Source organism: Nanorana parkeri, unplaced genomic scaffold, assembly GCF_000935625.1.
Source record: "Nanorana parkeri isolate BGI_ZX_2015 unplaced genomic scaffold, ASM93562v1 scaffold1176, whole genome shotgun sequence".
Lineage (NCBI taxonomy): Eukaryota > Metazoa > Chordata > Amphibia > Anura > Dicroglossidae > Nanorana > Nanorana parkeri.
This window is the reverse complement of record NW_017307444.1, coordinates 223,990-239,447: the sequence shown is the minus strand read 5'-3', so window position 1 is coordinate 239,447 and position 15,458 is coordinate 223,990. Positions and strand designations below refer to the sequence as shown.

General features: G+C 41.6%; 1 protein-coding gene across 1 annotated transcript in view; it reads right to left on the bottom strand.

The window, feature by feature from the left end:
- The window catches only part of DNER (delta/notch like EGF repeat containing), a 169,196-nt gene extending 154,118 nt beyond the window's left edge, over window positions 1–15,078 (bottom strand). Inside the window, exon 1 of the mRNA XM_018568368.1 lies at window positions 14,786–15,078. Coding sequence (XP_018423870.1) covers window positions 14,786–14,923 — 138 coding nt within the window. The 5' untranslated portion in view covers window positions 14,924–15,078. The remainder of the gene's footprint in view (window positions 1–14,785) is intronic.
- Between the last annotated feature and the right edge of the window lie 380 nt (window positions 15,079–15,458).

Here is a 15,458-nt window from a genome sequence, read left to right as displayed (position 1 = left end):
CTCATATTGCAGGTACTCCTATTGCAGACACACCTATTGCAGGTACTTCTATTGCAGGTACTCCTGTTGCAGGCACTCATATTGCAGGCACTCCTATTGCAGGTACTTCTATTGCAGGTCTCCTATTGCAGGCACTCCTTTTGCAAGCACTCCTATTGCAGGTATTCCTATTGCAGGCACTCCCACTGTAGGTACAAAATGGCTGCCTCCAGTGGTGAACATTTCATGGATTCCACAGAACAAAGCTGAAAATGGTGCAGGGATAAGGGGCAAGTATGGTTGTGACCAAAAGGTAGAAATAACTCCACTGAAAGCTATGATAATAGCTGGAAGAAGGGGAAATGAAGCCGCAGAGGTTGTATGATGGAAAGAGTCGGAGGAAGTGACTAAAATCAAGAAATAAGACAAGAAAGAGGTGGATATCAGAAACAGCTGGGGCAGAGAAATCATGGAGGTGTTCAGATGAAGGATGAAGTGGAGAGGACGATGATTTGAGATTGCTGCCTGTTATTCAGAGTCATTTTAGTAGGCTGGGGTCAGATGCTTTATACCACAGACCCCAGAGCTGCCAGCATTAAAAATAATCTAATCAGCAGCCAGGCAAATAATAGCATGCGCTTGTTAGCCTGCTCCACATGGCCTCACTGGAGTTCACTTAAAAGACAGGGTATAATCAAGTCTTTACATACGTGCTACGCCGACAGAGACAGAAGACAGCAATATCCCGCATCTCCAGGGGAAGTGCGCTGTGCTTCTCTCCCTGGCTATCCTTGTAAGATCTGCAAGACTTGTGCCTTTCATCTTCTACATCTGAAGCCTAACTGTATCAGGCAGCTTCCCATAAAGCACGCGCTCTATTGTGCGTCTATAAATAGCTACACAAACATTACCTCTCGTATTCCACAATTGTCAAGGTCAGCAACATTATAAACCACAACAATGCATTTAACCCGTTCACTGAAAAAATGCCACTGATCTCATGAAAAACCTAGATATTCAAACGCCCCAAGACTGCTGCTGGGTGCAGCCATCTTGGAAGTGATGTCAGAAACCCCAGCAGACTCAGAGCGGTCACCCCTTCTCTTCTTCCTCAGCAGCTGAGCTACCGTATTTTCCGGCGTATTAGACGGGTTTTTAGACCCAAAAACATCGCCCGAAAATCGGGGGTCGTCTTATACGCCAGGTATACTGTATGTAGCCAACGCTACATACAGTATACCGCGCTGAGCCTATCACAGCAGGCTTTGTATTCATTAATACAGGCTTTGTATTAATGAATACAAAGCCTGCTGTGATAGGCTCAGCGCGGTATACTGTATGTAGCCAACGCTACATACAGTATACCGCGCTGAGCCTATCACAGCAGGCTTTGTATTCATTAATACAGGCTTTGTATTAATGAATACAAAGCCTGCTGTGATAGGCTCAGCGCGGTATACTGTATGTAGCCAACGCTACATACAGTATACCGCGCTGAGCCTATCACAGCAGGCTTTGTATTCATTAATACAGGCTTTGTATTAATGAATACAAAGCCTGCTGTGATAGGCTCAGCGCGGTATACTGTATGTAGCCAACGCTACATACAGTATACCGCGCTGAGCCTATCACAGCAGGCTTTGTATTCATTAATACAGGCTTTGTATTAATGAATACAAAGCCTGCTGTGATAGGCTCAGCGCGGTATACTGTATGTAGCCAACGCTACATACAGTATACCGCGCTGAGCCTATCACAGCAGGCTTTGTATTCATTAATACAGGCTTTGTATTAATGAATACAAAGCCTGCTGTGATAGGCTCAGCGCGGTATACTGTATGTGGCTGAAGGACGGAACACGGAAGATGGAGGACACTGCGGGGACGTGGAGTTAAGGTAAGAGATATGCCGAGTCGTCTTATACGCCAGCAAATACGGTAATTGCCTTGTGTGAACAGAGCCTAAGGGGGCCAAAACTTTAAACTGCACTCATCCTTTAAACAGTAAACATCCATACTGAGTTCCACTCCCTCTACAGACCAGTCCAGATGATCATATCCATACTATGTACATTCAGTATCAGCTGTCCCTTTGTCTCTTGTGGACACAGCAACATAAACAGCATGTCCACCATTAAATAAACTGACAGCAGGGTGTTCCTTCTGTTATTACCTTACAGCGGTTACTACCTATACCAAATAAGTCCTATAAAGGTGGTGTGGGGGACATAGTAGATCCATTCCAACAAGGGCTCCTGAGACAATAGAGTTGATTTAGTAATAACACATAGGCTTAGTGAATGTGGTGAGAATTTACTTTGTAAAGAATACCAAAACACATGTAGGGATGCACCAATACTGGTTTTTCGGTATGGAGTACAAGTACCGATATTTTGCTTTCGGTACTAGCTGATACCGAGTACCGATACCAGTGCTTCCGCTGGCATGGAGCTGGCTTCCCAGGCAATCAGGAAGCCGTGCGGCAGGTAATGACATACCGCCTGGCTTACTGATTGCCTGGGAAGCCGGCTCCATGTTATTTGGCGGGCTCGATTGTAACCGGCTTCCCAGCCATTCAGCATCGAGCCAGCTTCCCGGCCAATTAGGAAGCCAGGCGGCCAGTAATGACCCGCCTCCCAGCTTCCTGACTGGACGGGAAGCCGGTTCTTTGTTCCGATACAGCACTGCCAGTCAGAGGAAATCTTCGTCTGACCGAAAGTTCAGGTATCAGAGAAGGTATCGGAGCATTTGGGAGATTACGAGTACTCGCCCAAATACTTGGTATTGGCAGCGATACTAGTATGGGTGCATCCCTAATCACATGCATCAAAAATAAAGAATATATATATATTTTTGCTTGCTTGATTGGGTATTGGAAGGCAGCAGAGATTCATCTCATTCACAAAGCTAAGTGAACATTTAATTACAAAGTGTAAACTCCCATGCAAAGTGATCCGCATCATTTTCTTTCATGAAGCAACCCCAACGACCCCAAAGAAAACCTACTACAACATGGGACATACTTTCCTGGTCTTCCATAAAAATTTAAATATATTTATGGCCAAATGAGCATTTCCAGCCCATCCTTTGTTTATTAATGTGATAAATAATGGTACACCATAATATAACGCAGAACTCTCTTGTTGGTTGATGACATTTCATGATGACATTTGCATACAGTTCTTTCAGTGTGACCTTTTCCTTTCAGGAATATACAGCAGCCTGCAGATTGAAGGCCTTGAAGACTTTAGCATTCTACTGCGTGAACTGAACAGGATCTGATGTTACCAAATCATTTTGGGTCTTCAATTTTCCTTCTGATTGTATTTAAAGTGATATTAAAGTCAAAAGGTGTTTAAGCTATTTCATATGCTAATGAAATCACTTACAGTGGATGCTGCTACTTGATGTTTAAAAAATGTAGTTTCCTGCAGAATCAGCTGGTCCCCTGAGCACTGGCCGTGATATTCTGTTTTCAGGTGGCTCCTTTCTCTTGCAGGGTCCTATGAAGCCACCCTTGTGTGTGCTAGTAAGTGTGGCATGTCTCCACAAACACACAGACACAGCAAGGTAGGCCAGTCCCCTGCTCCCTTTTCTAAACTCTTAGATGGACAGCTGCTGGAGCTGCTGGAGATTGCTCTGTCCCTTATGATCTTAAACTGGACAGGGAGTTCAGGGACACTGAGCTGAGAGAGTTGGGGCTGTTCAAAAACATGATGACTGTAAGTGTTTGGATAAAAACATAAATACATAATTTGCTGGGCAATGTATATTTGTTTGATCTGGATTTATTATTGAAAAAAGTTTGAGAGTTTAAAGCAGACCTTTACACTCACAAATCAAATTCCACCAATGCATCCCTTTTATGTGTGATGATTAATAATAACATAGACATGTCAGGTGTAAAATGCTGTGATTATGAAATACTTACACTCGCACAGCCTTCACTTCCTTCTTTGAAAGGGCAAAACGACTTCAGTTTGGCAAAGCAATGCACTCTGGGATTGCCTTGTCATCAGCAGAGCATTGCTGGGAAATCTCATCTGTAATCTCACGAGATCTCAGATAAAGGCGTTTTCCTCCCCTGAGATGATGTGCATGGTCACATGTCCTAGTCACCTGTATAGTCACATGTGCCAGAGTTTCAGGAAGTAAAATGAGAGCTAGTAATCTGCCCTTAGTAAACATGGCCACTGTCAGAAGACTGGGGAAGAAAAGAGGAATAAGGAATGCAAACAATACAAAGCCGGCAATTATCTAGAAGTATGTGTTTGTAGATTGTCATTACTAAACATTCTAATGGTGTGTTTGTTGTTATTTTAAAGATATGGGTTAAGGTCTGCTTAAATAATACTTTAAGGTAAACTGCGGTGTTATAATGGAAAAGGGAATATAAAAAAAAAGAATTTATGGAAATCACTAAATAGAATCAATGACCAATATTATCGGACTCTTCTATGTTTAATAAAGCAATGCAAACATAAATAAGGTAGTACAAAGTGCAGTACATAAAACTGAGATTTCCATTTCTGGCTTAGCAGTACGGTCTACATGTATATTGCACATAGGACATTAGCTTCCATTCTCTAAGCTTTAACACAAAAGTTTTCCATATGTTATCTTCCGCTCAGTAGAAGCTGCTAATCTCTAATAAAGCCAGGCGCAGACCCGCTCCGCAAATGGTCCAATAGAAGCTGACGAGGCTTGCTTGCACTGAAATGGGTGAACTCGCCATAAATGAATTCAACAGTCAGCATATTGTTCCCCCCTACATCAGATGGTCTACTTTCTGCATCTCCAATATAGTCATGGCTGCCAGGTGACTAGTCTCTGGCCAATTATTATTGGAAATGTTATAAGCACATTTTTTTATTGCTGGGTCTTGGCTATTTTTGGTTAGTTTGAAGCCAGCATTGGGTTGTGTTGTAATTATACTTGGCAACCCCGCCTTGTAAGTAATCAGAATAGAGACAGAGATGAAATGTGTCGGATGAGGGGACATTTCATTGGAGGCGCAGAGATGTTGGTCTTCAAATTGCTCGGTAGACAATGTTGCTGGATTGTAAATTGAAGCGTCACACTCCATTTAATCGTCCAGATACTTCTTTATTCAATATAGATGTCAGAAAGCTAGAACCAGAGTTCGGGCTTGCAGTCTGCACATGTGCCTGGTTTTGCTCATAGATCTTTGGTCTCAGGTGGTGAGAGGTGTAGGGATGCCCCTGTCTATGGTGTTTCAGGCAGAGTCACATGAATTGGCAAAGTGCAATCTTCTCGAGTGTTTTTTGTTATAACAGAAATGATACAATTATAACATAAATATTACACAAAAAGAAAGCTACTAAGAACTCCCACATCCCACAGAGCAGTCAACGATGCACATCAATTTATCAACATCTTAATAACTCATGAAAAATATTGACATCTCTTTGTTGATACACCATAATGCAAAAATTGTTTCAAGGTGGAAAAAAAGCTACTGTAGTTCTAAGAAACACCTGGGCCGAAAATGCATGTTCAGGTAGAGCAGTCTGAAGCAACAATAAAACAAAAGAACAGAGTGCATTGGCCTCATGAAGAACATCTGAATTGAGTGATCTTCTCTCGTCCAGGGTCACCAATGGAGGATTTCTCCTCTCCTTCTCTACTGGTGACAATTTACAATTTTGGATTTTTAGATTACTTTCAGTCCAAGAGATAGTGTTCGCCAAAACAAATAGAGAGAAAGCCTCTCCCTAGCGGGGGCACAGACGGTAATCACAACCTAACAGGGGCTCTTATCCCTCACCACCCTATCCAAAAGTAGGAAAAGGTTTTGGGCTTAGGTGCACTTAAAGTGACACTAAACTCAGGAATTGTATCTTAAAAATACATTCAAGTACCTTAACTATTACAAAAAAATGTATCTTATTTGTGTATCACTCGGCTGTAGATCCTCAAATCATCTCTGAACTGGTGCTGACACTGTCCTTCCTTCTGGAGGGTGGCTACTTTTATTCAGTATGGTCCCTGTGTGTGTTGTAAAGTAGCCACCGCTCCAAGCTCAATCCTGCCATGTACTACAATCTCATGTTCCAGTTTTCTAATTTGTATTGAGATTGTAGTCCATCACAGGAGTGAGCTTGGAGCGGTGACTACTTTACAACACACACAAGGACCATGGGGAACAAAAGTAGCCCCCCTCCAGAAGGAAGGACAGTGTCAGCACCAATTCAGAGATGATTTGAGGATCTACAGCCGAGTGATACACAAATAAGATACATTTTGGTTAATAGTTGAGGTACTTGATTGTATTTTTAAGATTTAATTCCTGAGTTTAGGGTCACTTTAAAACTTCTGAGTCACTAGACCTGCCATTGTGAGGAGCTTCCCCTCTTCCTGCTGGATTCTAATACATTTTACATCAAAGGGCATCAATGGTCAAAAACTAAAAATAAATCTATATTTCTATATTGAATTTCCATAGGTTCTATCTCACTCCTAATAGTATTATTATACAGGATTTATATAGCGCCAACAGTTTGTGCAGCGCTTTGTGGCTTGTATAGTTTTCACAATTTAAATTTCATGGTTAAAATGAAATTTAAAAAATATTAAAGGGTATCTGTGGTAAAAAAATAAAAATAAAGTGTTTATATTGAATTTCCATAAGTTCTATCCCACTCCTACTAACCATATCCATCTAGAAGTTTGTAAACTTATTTATTAAAGATGCCCATAGGATGTACTTCCTCAATGCACTGACACAATTCCACTCAGCTCTGTGAATCTGCACTTCGTTGTGTTACACCTCTGAAAGAGCCTGCCTTCTGAACTACAACTCAACGTCTACACAATGTAACATTACCAGTGCTTGCGGCAAGCATTGCATTATGGGCTACGTAGTCTTGAGGAATCGATATCGCATCACATCAAGCAGCAAGGAAAAAGATGCAAAGCATACTAGGAATCCAGGAAGTTGATGAAAGTGATGGGCAGACAGAAGGCAATACTCACTACATAAAAGGGATTTTTTTCAAGCAAGATTTGATTGCATTATCAGAAACAACCCTAGTATGTATTCCTATTACAATGCGGATGTTATAACAGGATAGTATAAGTCGGGACTTTACACCTCCTTTAAGGAGAGGAATGGAAGAATGGAAGCACCTAAATTTTGAGTTGGGACATCACAAAACTCCAGAGCCAGGAACCATGACAGAAAATATCACTACTGATGAGGAATGGGAAGGAAGAGGGCAATTTAGCCCAACAGACACCACCAACAGCTAAAATATCAGTCTGGGTGGTCTGACCCTTTACAGATTTTACAAAATACATTTAAAAAAATGAACATGAAACAATCCCAATTCATATAAAAGTATTCTGCAAAAATGACATTACAACTAAACGCCACATTCTGCTGACAAGATGAAATCATTCTGCCTATAGCGAGAAATGTTAATGTAAGGCTGACAAGTACATGGAGTATACAAGTGTTGCCCGCAGCGCTCGGAGCCCAGTACACCGAGTATATAATGGCATTGCATGTGTAGTAGAAAAACTACTGCAACACAATGTGATCTCTTGGCTCCTTCAAGTACACATACACCTTCAGATCTTGAATATGCATATGTACAGTATGTAGGCCGAGGAAAGTGACATATTAGTCAAGCTCTACATTACATCCTGCTAGAAGCCTATACAACATCCAGCATGGCATTCTGCTAACTTTGGCATATTACTGGTACTAAAAGCCAGCCTGCCACCAACTGATGACACATGGCACTCAATATGATCCCCATACTCTGCAAACCAAATCTGCAAACAGAGGACATTGGTAACAAAGGAATGATGATCTTGTGTGAAATGGTCATCTTATCAAACTGCACTCACTATGTGAGATTAAACATAAAGTCCATTTTAAAAATGGAGAGATCTAAAAAAAAACACATTCACTGATTATAGGCCACGATTTGTACTGCGCAAAGACATGTGATTGTCGTTTTACGTTGCACGTGCATGAAATTGGTTTAATCACAGGTGTATGAGTAATCCATTCATTGACACGTACCTCCCACCTGAGGTTCTTGCTGTGACTGTTATTTTCAGATTCCGGTACTTGATAGGAAAAGTGTGATCACCACACAGTGCACTGTGTTGGTAAATAGCAGGTACATAAAGAACAGACACATGTCTATATAAAAGACTATAAAAGCTCTACCCATCATCAGGGGCAGCTACCCATCATGAGAGACATCTACCCATCATCAGAGGAAACTACCCATCATCAGAGGCATCTACCCATCATCAGAGGAAACTACCCATCATCAGAGGCATCTACCCATCATCAGAGGAAACTACCCATCATCAGAGGCATCTACCCATCATCAGAGGCATCTACCCATCATCAGAGGCATCTACCCATCATCAGAGGCATCTACCCATCCTCAGAGGAAACTACCCATCATCAGAGGAAACTACCCATCATCAGAGGCATCTACCCATCATCAGAGGAAACTACCCATCATCAGAGGCAACTACCCATCATCAGAGGCATCTACCCATCATCAGAGGCATCTACCCATCATGAGAGGGAACTACCCATCATCAGAGGCAACTACCCATCATCAGAGTCATCTACCCATCATGAGAGGGAACTACCCATCATCAGAGGGAACTACCCATCATCAGAGGCAACTACCCATCATCAGAGGCATCTACCTATCATCAGAGGCATCTACCCATCATCAGAGGCAACTACCCATCATCAGGGGCAACTACCCATTATTAGAGACATCGACCCATCATCAGAGGCATCTACCCATCATGAGAGGGAACTACCTATCATCAGAAGCAACTACCCATCATCAGAGGCATCTACCGTGTTTCCCCGAAACTAAGACACTGTCTTATTTATTTTTTTGCACGAAAAACGACACTAGGTCTTATTTTCGGGGGATGTCTTACCGGGCTGGGGGGGGAGTACTCACAGGACTGGGCGAGGTCCCAGAAGGCGGCGTGCTGTTGCCGGTCCCGAAGTTGGCGGATGATATGCCGCTTCCATCGGACGTGTGGATGGGCGTGTGGGCGGGAGCTGCGGCTGGTCTTTACATTTAAAATTCAGTTATATGTATAGCTACCCCGAAAATAAGACCTAGCACTATCTTCAGGGATTTCTGTAATATAAGACCTACCCCGAACTAGGTCTTATTTTCAGGGTAGGTCTTATAGTACAGAAATCCCTGAAGATAGCGCTAGGTCTTACTTTCGGGGAAACATGGTACCTATCCTCAGAGGCATCTACCCATCATCAGAGGAATCTACCCATCATCAGAAGCATCTACCTATCATCAGCGGCAGCTACCCATCATCAAAGGCATCAACCCATCATCAGAGGAAACTACCCATTATCACAGGCATCTACCTATCATCAGAGGCATCTACCCATCATCAGAGGCATCTACCCTTATCATAGGCATCTACCCATTATCAGAGGCATCTACCCATTATCAGAGGCACCTACCTACCATCAGAGGCATCTTCCTATCATCAGAGGCATCTACCCATCATCCGAGGCATCTACCCATCATCAGTGGCATCCTCCTATCATCAGAGGCATCTACCCATTATCAGAGGCATCTACCCATCGTCAGAGGCATCTACCCATCGTCAGAGGCATCTACCCATTATCAGAGGCATCTATCTACCATCAGAGGCATCTACCTACCAACAGTGGCATCTTCCTATCATCAGATGCATCTACCCATCATCATAGGCATCCTCCTATCATCAGAGGCATCTACCCATCATGAGAGGCATCTACCTATCATCAGAGGCATCTACCTATCATCATAGGCATCTACCCTTATTATAGGCATCTACCCATCATCAGAGGCATCTAACCATCATCAGAGGCATCTACCCATCATCAGAGGCATCCTCCTATCATCAGAGGCATCTACCCATCATGAGAGGCATCTACCTATCATCAGAGGCATCTACCTATCATCAGAGGCATCTACCCTTATTATAGGCTTCTACCCATCATCAGAGGCATCTACCTATCATCAGAGGCATCTACCTATCATCAGAGGCATCTACCCTTATTATAGGCTTCTACCCATCATCACAGGCATCTACCTATCATCAGAGGCATCTACCTATCATCAGAGGCATCTACCTATCATCAGAGGCATCTACCCATCATCAGAGGCAACTACCCATCGTCAGAGGCAACTACCCATCGTCAGAGGCAACTACCCATCATTAGGGGCATCTACCCATCATCAGAGGCATCTACCCATCATCAGGGGCATCTACCCATCATCAGAGGCATCTACCCATCGTCAGAGGCATCTACCCATTATCAGAGGCATCTACCCATCGTCAGAGGCATCTACCCATTATCAGAGGCATCTACCTATCATCAGAGGCATTCTCCCTTATTATAGGCTTCTACCCATCATCAGAGTCATCTACCTATCCTCAGAGGCATCTACCCATCATCAGAGGCATCTACTTATCATCAGAGGCATCTACCTATCATCAGAGGCATCTACTTATCATCAGAGGCATCTACCTATCATCAGAGGCATCTACCTATCATCAGAGGCATCTACCCATCATCAGAGGCATCTACCTATCATCAGAGGCATCTACCTATCATCAGAGGCATCTACCCATCATCAGAGGCTTCTACCCATCATCAGAGGCATCTACCTATCCTCAGGGGCATCTACCCATCATCAGAGGCATCTACCTATCATCAGAGGCATCTACCCATCATCAGAGGCATCTACCTATCATCAGAGGCATCTACCTATCATCAGAGGCATCTACCCATCATCAGAGGCATCTACCCATTCAACCCATCATCAGAGGCATCAAAAGCTTTCATGTGATTGCTCCCCAAGTACATGCCTCTCAGTTAGAAATCCTTTCTTCTCTTTTAACTTGTCATCTATGTGGAAAAATAACCATCACAACTACACAAAGCATCACACATCACACTACAGACATCACACATCACACTACAGACATCACACATCACACTAGAGGCAACAGTGCTTCGTGCCTTCTCCCAAGATAGAAAGCCTGTTCTTTTGTCTGTCAAAACCCACAAGGTCCTCTTGGTGGCCTGAGACTAGAAAGCAGCCACCTCACTGCCTGGAAACATGGCAAGCAGGTAACAGGAGACGTCCATGTACAACTCATAATATACGGTATTCCCCGGCACCTAGCCGGAGCCAGGTGAGCGCTACACATCTGTCCGAATGTCACACAGAAAGCCGCCATGTGACCACATCCATCCACCAGAGGAGTAGCAAGGGTTAACTTTTCATTGCTATACAGTATATATACTTTTATGTATAGATATATATCAATGGACATGACATGCACAATGACCATACAGTCCATGTGTACCATTACTGGTATGTACAGGTAATAATCTATCACTTATCAATGAGTATCAAACTATCATCTGTCTGTAAACTATCTATCATCTACCTTATTATTTATAAGGTACATGATAGGTGATAGGTTATATCTAGTGATAGGTGATAATCTTTTATTTATCACCTATCACTAGACCTTTGTATCATCTATCACTGCATGTATCAATATTCTATCACCTATCACTAGACCTTAGTATCATCTATCACTAGACCTTTGTATCATCTATCACTGCATGTATCAATATTCTATCATCTATCACTATACCTTAGTATCATCTATCACTATACCTTTGTATCATCTACCACTATACCTTAGTATCATCTATCACTAGACCTTAGTATCATCTATCACTAGACCTTAGTATCATCTATCACTAGACCTTTGTATCATCTATCACTAGACCTTTGTATCATCTATCACTGCATGTATCAATATTCTATCACCTATCACTAGACCGTAGTATCATCTATCACTAGACAGTAGTATCATCTATCACTGCATGTATCAATATTCTATCACCTATCACTATACCTTAGTATCATCTATCACTATACCTTTGTGTCATCTATCACTGCATGTATCAATATTCTATCATCTATCACTATACCTTAGTATCATCTATCACTGCATGTATCAATATTCTATCATCTATCACTATACCTTAGTATCATCTATCACTAGACCTTAGTATCATCTATTACTATACCTTTGTATCATCTATCACTATACCTTTGTATCATCTATCACTGCATGTATCAATATTCTATCATCTATCACTAGACCTTAGTATCATCTCTCACTAGACCTTAGTATCATCTCTCACTATACCTTTGTATCATCTCTCACTATACCTTTGTATCATCTATCACTGCATGTATCAATATTCTATCATCTATCACTATACCTTAGTATCATCTATCACTATACCTTAGTATCATCTATCACTATACCTTTGTATCATCTATCACTGCATGTATCAATATTCTATCATCTATCACTATACCTTAGTATCATCTATCACTATACCTTTGTGTCATCTATCACTATACCTTTGTATCATCTATCACTAGACCTTAGTATCATCTATCACTATACCTTTGTGTCATCTATCACTATACCTTTGTATCATCTATCACTAGACCTTAGTATGATCTATCACTATACCTTTGTGTCATCTATCACTATACCTTAGTACTATGTGTCCCCAGTTATTTACAAACACTGGAGTGATCAGCTGAACGCTCCAGTGTTTGTCCTCCACAGAGGATTGGTACATATCACTTATATGGAACGATCCTCTGCCGCTCAGCCACACACACAGGGGGGCTCACTCTGCAACTTCTCCTCTATCACTATACCTTTGTATGATCTATCTATCATCTATCACTATACCTTTGTATGATCTATCTATCATCTATCACTATACCTTTGTATGATCTATCTATCATCTATCACTATACCTTTGTATGATCTATCTATCATCTATCACTATACCTTTGTATGATCTATCTATCATCTATCACTATACCTTTGTATGATCTATCTATCATCTATCACTATACCTTTGTATGATCTATCTATCATCTATCACTATACCTTTGTATGATCTATCTATCATCTATCACTATACCTTTGTATGATCTATCTATCATCTATCACTATACCTTTGTATGATCTATCTATCATCTATCACTATACCTTTGTATGATCTATCTATCATCTATCACTATACCTTTGTATGATCTATCTATCATCTATCACTATACCTTTGTATGATCTATCTATCATCTATCACTATACCTTTGTATGATCTATCTATCATCTATCACTATACCTTTGTATGATCTATCTATCATCTATCACTATACCTTTGTATGATCTATCTATCATCTATCACTATACCTTTGTATGATCTATCTATCATCTATCACTATACCTTTGTATGATCTATCTATCATCTATCACTATACCTTTGTATGATCTATCTATCATCTATCACTATACCTTTGTATGATCTATCTATCATCTATCACTATACCTTTGTATGATCTATCTATCATCTATCACTATACCTTTGTATGATCTATCTATCATCTATCACTATACCTTTGTATGATCTATCTATCATCTATCACTATACCTTTGTATGATCTATCTATCATTTATCACTATACCTTTGTATGATCTATCTATCATCTATCACTATACCTTTGTATGATCTATCTATCATCTATCACTATACCTTTGTGTCATTTGTCAATATACCTTTGTGTCATCTGTCAATATACCCTTGTGTCAGCTATCTGTCATCTATCACTATACCTTTATATAATCTATCACTATACCTTTGTGTCATCTACCAATATAGCTTTGTGTAATCTGTCACTATATCTTTATATCATCTATCACTATACCTTTGTATCATCTATCACTATACCTTTGTGTCATCTGTCACTATACCTTTATATCATCTATCACTATACCTTTATATCATCTATCAATAGACCTTTGTGTCATCTATCACTATACCTTTGTGTCATCTATCACTATACCTTTATATCATCTATCACTATACCTTTGTGTCATCTATCACTATACCTTTATATCATCTATCACTATACCTTTATATCATCTATCAATAGACCTTTGTGTCATCTATCACTATACCTTTGTGTCATCTATCACTATACCTTTATATCATCTATCACTATACCTTTGTGTCATCTATCACTATACCATTTATATCATCTATCACTATACCTTTGTATCATCTATCAGTATACCTTTGTATCATCTATCACTATACCTTTGTGTCATCTATCACTATACCTTTATATCATCTATCCCTATACCCGTGTGTCATCTATCACTATACATTTGTATCATCTATCACTATACCTTTATATCATCTATCACTATACCTTTGTGTCATCTATCACTATACATTTGTGTCATCTGTCACTATACGGTTGTGTCATCTATCACTATACCTTTGTGTCATCTATCACTATACCTTTGTGTCATCTGTCACCATACCTTTGTGTCATCTATCACTATACCTTTGTGTCATCTGTCACCATACCTTTGTGTCATCTATCACTATACCTTTGTGTCATCTGTCACTAAACCTTTATATCTATCACTGACTATACCTTTGTGTCATCTATCACTATACCTTTGTGTCATCTAGTCATGTGTCATCTATCACCTTTGTGTCATCTATCACCTTTGTGTCACGTGTCCCTCGCCTACAATGTCAGTCTCTCCTAGTTTCGCAGAGGACAATGAGGCTGTTCGGCTCAGGTGTCAGACTCTAGCTATGCCCGCTGTCGGTCCTCATACAGATCGGCTGCCCACATTGGACGTACCTGAGTGTCGCCGATGTCGCACGGTTCGCCTCCGCATGGTCCCCCGGGGAGCTCGGCGGAGACCAGCAGTAGCCCGGGGAGGAGACAGAGGAGGACGGGCAGCCCGAGAAGAGCTCCGAGAGTCCACGGAGGATGCATGAGGAAGGCCCGGTGTCGGTGTGTGTGTGTCCGGCGCCGCTCGCTGTGCTCCCGGTAGTAGGTACCGCTCCTTGCTCTGGATGCTGCGATCACTGAGCTGCAACCAGCCCGGAATCTGTTACCATAACAACCGGCTGATTGACAGGAGAGGGGAGGGAGGGGCGAGGAGAGACAACAACGGGGGAGGCAGATAGACGGGGCCGGGGAAAGCGGAGAGATGGCTGTGTTCTGCGATGGAGATATGGGGGGTATGAGGGCTCAGGCTGGAGATAGAACATCATCGCTTGGGGTTGCTGGAGTATTATTCCTCCAATGACAATGTCATCCATGTTCATGTAGGGATTAGTGTGCTCTATGGGATAACCCCCAATGACAGGTATCTTCTATAGACGCTCCACTGTACCTGACATTCAGGGTATGTGCCCACTGTGCCACCTAACATCGTCTGCTGAAACTGTCATATTGAGTATTGTACCAAGATGTGTCCTCTGACTCCTCATTATGTGCTCACTGTGCCCCAGGTATGTGCTCACTG